Source organism: Cyprinus carpio, chromosome B19 (assembly GCF_018340385.1).
Source record: "Cyprinus carpio isolate SPL01 chromosome B19, ASM1834038v1, whole genome shotgun sequence".
In the NCBI taxonomy this organism is placed as follows: domain Eukaryota; kingdom Metazoa; phylum Chordata; class Actinopteri; order Cypriniformes; family Cyprinidae; genus Cyprinus; species Cyprinus carpio.
This window is the reverse complement of record NC_056615.1, coordinates 14,782,644-14,786,334: the sequence shown is the minus strand read 5'-3', so window position 1 is coordinate 14,786,334 and position 3,691 is coordinate 14,782,644. Positions and strand designations below refer to the sequence as shown.

At 37.7% G+C, this 3,691-nt stretch overlaps 1 protein-coding gene across 1 annotated transcript; it reads left to right on the top strand.

Moving 5' to 3' along the window:
• Positions 1-720: 720 nt before the first annotated feature.
• On the top strand, positions 721-2,802 carry LOC109112250 (homeobox protein Dlx5a). Its single transcript, XM_019125232.2, has 3 exons — positions 721-1,198; positions 1,706-1,890; positions 2,191-2,802. The coding sequence occupies exons 1-3, from the start codon at positions 844-846 to the stop codon at positions 2,500-2,502; spliced, it is 852 nt and encodes a 283-aa protein (XP_018980777.2). The 5' UTR covers positions 721-843; the 3' UTR covers positions 2,503-2,802.
• Positions 2,803-3,691: the final 889 nt, after the last annotated feature.

Here is a 3,691-nt window from a genome sequence, read left to right as displayed (position 1 = left end):
TTCATTAACATTTAAGGAACAATAATAGTACAAACTAGCAAAATTTTGAGTCGTTAAATTATATTGTACATATCAATGTTTGTGTCATTATAAAATCAGTCACACTAAAGTGCTGTAAGTAGGCCTTTATATGCATTGCTGCCATAAATTGTCCTCAAGCACCCGCTACTGACAGAGATGGACATTTAATCATATTATTTGATTTAGTGTTGAATGGTAAATTATTGTAATCTGAAAAATTGCGCATTTTCTGGTTACCTTATGCAAAGTAATATGTAGATTAGCACAGACACAACAGAAATCTGAGATTTAAACAGAATGGCCTACAAAAAACAAAACAAAAAAAAAAAACTGTTTAATCCGCAAAACGTCTCCTAACTAAAGAAAACAATATCTGGATATGTAATGGTATCTGCATTTAAAGTAAAACGTATTTAAGGAATCAGACATTTCTGTTGCATGGTTAGAGGTAGCTTTACATGGAATAGATCAGCAGCCGTCGTCTTTTCGTCCAGTGAGTGACTTATATCAAATAATAATCAATTTCCCTTTCAATTTGTTTGTAAACATACCATAAATACCTCTATTAAGTTTTTTGTTTGTTCTTCTGAAACTGGTTGAACGAGTTGGGGAGTAACTGCTGTCTGCTGTGCTCCTTGGCCAATGGCACTAGATCCTCCCTGCAGTGCGTAACAGCGCAATTTAGGATTTAACCAAGTCTTTGCTGCGGGGCTTAAAGCAGTCTTCAAGAGAGACGCTTGACGCTTGCACACACAATGTTAGTGTAGACTCTGTGGACCCCTATAGAGTTAGACTGCCTTTTTACGTTGTCTTATCCAAACTATGACTGGAGTATTCGACAGAAGGATTCCGAGTATTAAACCTGCAGATTTTCAAAACCCTTTTCAGCTCTCCACGATGCATCATCCATCTCAGGAATCTCCAACCATGCCGGAGTCGACAGCCACGGATTCTGGCTATTACAGCCCTGCTGGAGGAGTTCATCATGGCTATTGTTCACCGAACTCGGGCACGTATGGGAAACCTCTTAATGCCTATCAGTACCAATACCATGGAGTCAATGGATCTTCTGGAAATTACTCTGCAAAATCCTACCCTGATTACGGCTCCTACTCCACAGCATATCACCAGTATGCCGGAACATATAACAGGGTGCAGTCACAACCGAGCCCGCAAGGTCAGTTATAATAGTCTATAATATATTCAATTATTTATTAATAATAATATTTTTATTACAACAACAACTACAACTAGGCTACTACTAGGTATTGTACACAATACACATTATCATGGTTGAGCATTATTGTTGAAACTATTGTAAAACCAGGGTATTACAGTTTTCGTATTATAAGGTTTGAATTTTGTAACTAAGCTGGACATAATTTTAAGCTGTTGCAGCATTGCATCTAATTCGAAATGGGTTCTGTAACGATTTACTGTGTTTTATTTATACATAGCCTATGCAAAACACTGCATGCATTTAAAAAAATAGATTGCGTAGAAATACGAGCTTCTTAAAAAAATTTAAGAAATTATCCTCTGACAATCAAAAGTCTTAGTGATTGTGAGTAGCAATATGAAATCACTGCGACGTTTGAAATAAATCACTGCAAGAATTAACAACAATCGAGAGAGTGCTTTTCTATCCCCACGCATTTATCAATTTTTTTTGTTCACCCGTTAGAAAAAGAAACAGCCGAGCCCGAGGTGAGGATGGTCAACGGCAAACCCAAGAAAGTCCGGAAGCCCCGCACCATCTACTCCAGTTTCCAGCTCGCTGCTCTACAGAGAAGGTTTCAGAACACGCAGTACCTCGCGCTTCCAGAGCGAGCCGAGCTCGCCGCATCGCTGGGACTCACACAGACACAGGTTCGACAATATTTTATTAAATGTTTTATTCTATTGTCTTTTATGTAATACTCATAATAAAGGGGCTATATACTTTAAATTAAAATATTAATATGAGCTTGCAGCAACGTGGGGAATCACACAAGCGCTTGTTTGACATTTAATAGCCTGTTTTTCAAAGGCTGTTAAAATAATAAACGATGTTAACGACATTAGAAAATATATTTTTTATTAAGAAGTATAAATCTAACAGGAACAGCCATAATGCTTTATAAAGGAATTCGTCCTCAGAATCTCATAAAACCTTTTGTTTCTTCACAGGTGAAAATTTGGTTCCAGAATAAGAGATCAAAACTGAAGAAGATCATGAAAAACGGCGAGCTGCCTCCAGAACACAGTCCGAGCTCCAGCGACCCGATGGCGTGTAATTCACCGCAGTCTCCCGCGGTCTGGGACTCACAGGGACCTCAGAGACCTCACCATCAGCCGCAAAATATTATCACACCGGTATCCACGTTTCTGGAAAGCGCCAGCTCGTCCTGGTATTCCTCCACCGGGGCAATGAATTCTCACCTTCAGGCACCCGGCACGTTACAGCACTCGTTGGCACTGGGATCAGGAACGTTGTACTGAAATTGGTTTATTATTTTGTTGTATATTGGACTGGTGTTAACTTTTTTTTTTTTTTTTTTTTTTTTTTTTGAGGAATATGCAATGTATCGATATGGCAGTCCTAGAAGAACGTGTATAATGTGTAAATTGTGTGCATGTAATTTATTGCATTTGGAAGAATTATTAAATGTTTTAAATGGACAATGGACCCAAACATTCTGAATGGTGCCTTGAATTTTGACCTCAACGCGTACATCCGACGATGTGCCAAAACATTAAGGACAACCCCAAATAAATGTGTTTTTCTTTAATTATCAAACATTTTGTCTTTTTTAAGTTAATTTATAACTCAAAACAGATCAATGCACCGAGCACTTTCTTTGGCTTTTGAGCCTTTGTGATATGCAGTTTGCTCGAAATTTCTGTGATTGCTAAAGGGACTTTAACTTTGCAGCCCCCCAAAAAAGAAATAATTTCTAAATGGAATTTGAGAAAACCATGATAATGTATTAACATTTTGGGATCGTTCGTTCAGGGCTGAGTCACTATTTAATGGAGAAGAAATAGATAACATTTTTATATGATTAATAAAAAAAAAGAAAAAAAAAAGATTTGCTTCGGATTTGGTCTTCAGTTAATTAAATGAAAACGTAACATTTTAACTGAATGTATTTGGTTATTATTATTATTATTATTATTATTATTATTATTAATCTATTAGCTAATTCCAAATACATTTTAGATGTTTTTACGTTAGTAGAACTGAATATTTGATCTTTATCTTGATTAAAACCACCCCTGACGAACGAAAAATTTGGTCTGGCAAACAGTGTGCTCTTCCTTGCTGTCTTTGTGTTCCTTACAATTAGTAGCTTTGAGTTGTAGTGAGGAGGCGAAGGGACGGCGCGGAGATCTGAGGCAGTCCGCATGCCTGTGGGGGCAGACCGGCTCCAGCGACCACAACCCAGCCGTGAAAGATCCTCCTCCTGGAAAAATGCTGAACATCTCATTAAAACCAGTGCTAACATTTCTACAGCTGAATGCCACGATAAATCGTGAAAAGGACTATCAATCAGGGCATGGCTTAGTTTGATATTTTCTTTGTTGACTATGGAGTTGATAATATTGTAGGCCTATAACCAATATAATAAAAAATCAGTCCCGCGGATAGTCGATAGGCTATTTCCTCACAAGTGTTCAGTGAGCGTCA

Excerpts from the sequence above, each read along its gene's own strand:
- LOC109112250 (XM_019125232.2), top strand. The coding sequence starts at position 844 with ATGACTGGAGTATTCGACAGAAGGATTCCGAGTATTAAACCTGCAGAT. Across the intron at positions 1,199-1,705 it reads GTCACAACCGAGCCCGCAAG|AAAAAGAAACAGCCGAGCCC; the intron begins GTCAGTTATAAT and ends TTCACCCGTTAG. Across the intron at positions 1,891-2,190 it reads TGGGACTCACACAGACACAG|GTGAAAATTTGGTTCCAGAA; the intron begins GTTCGACAATAT and ends GTTTCTTCACAG.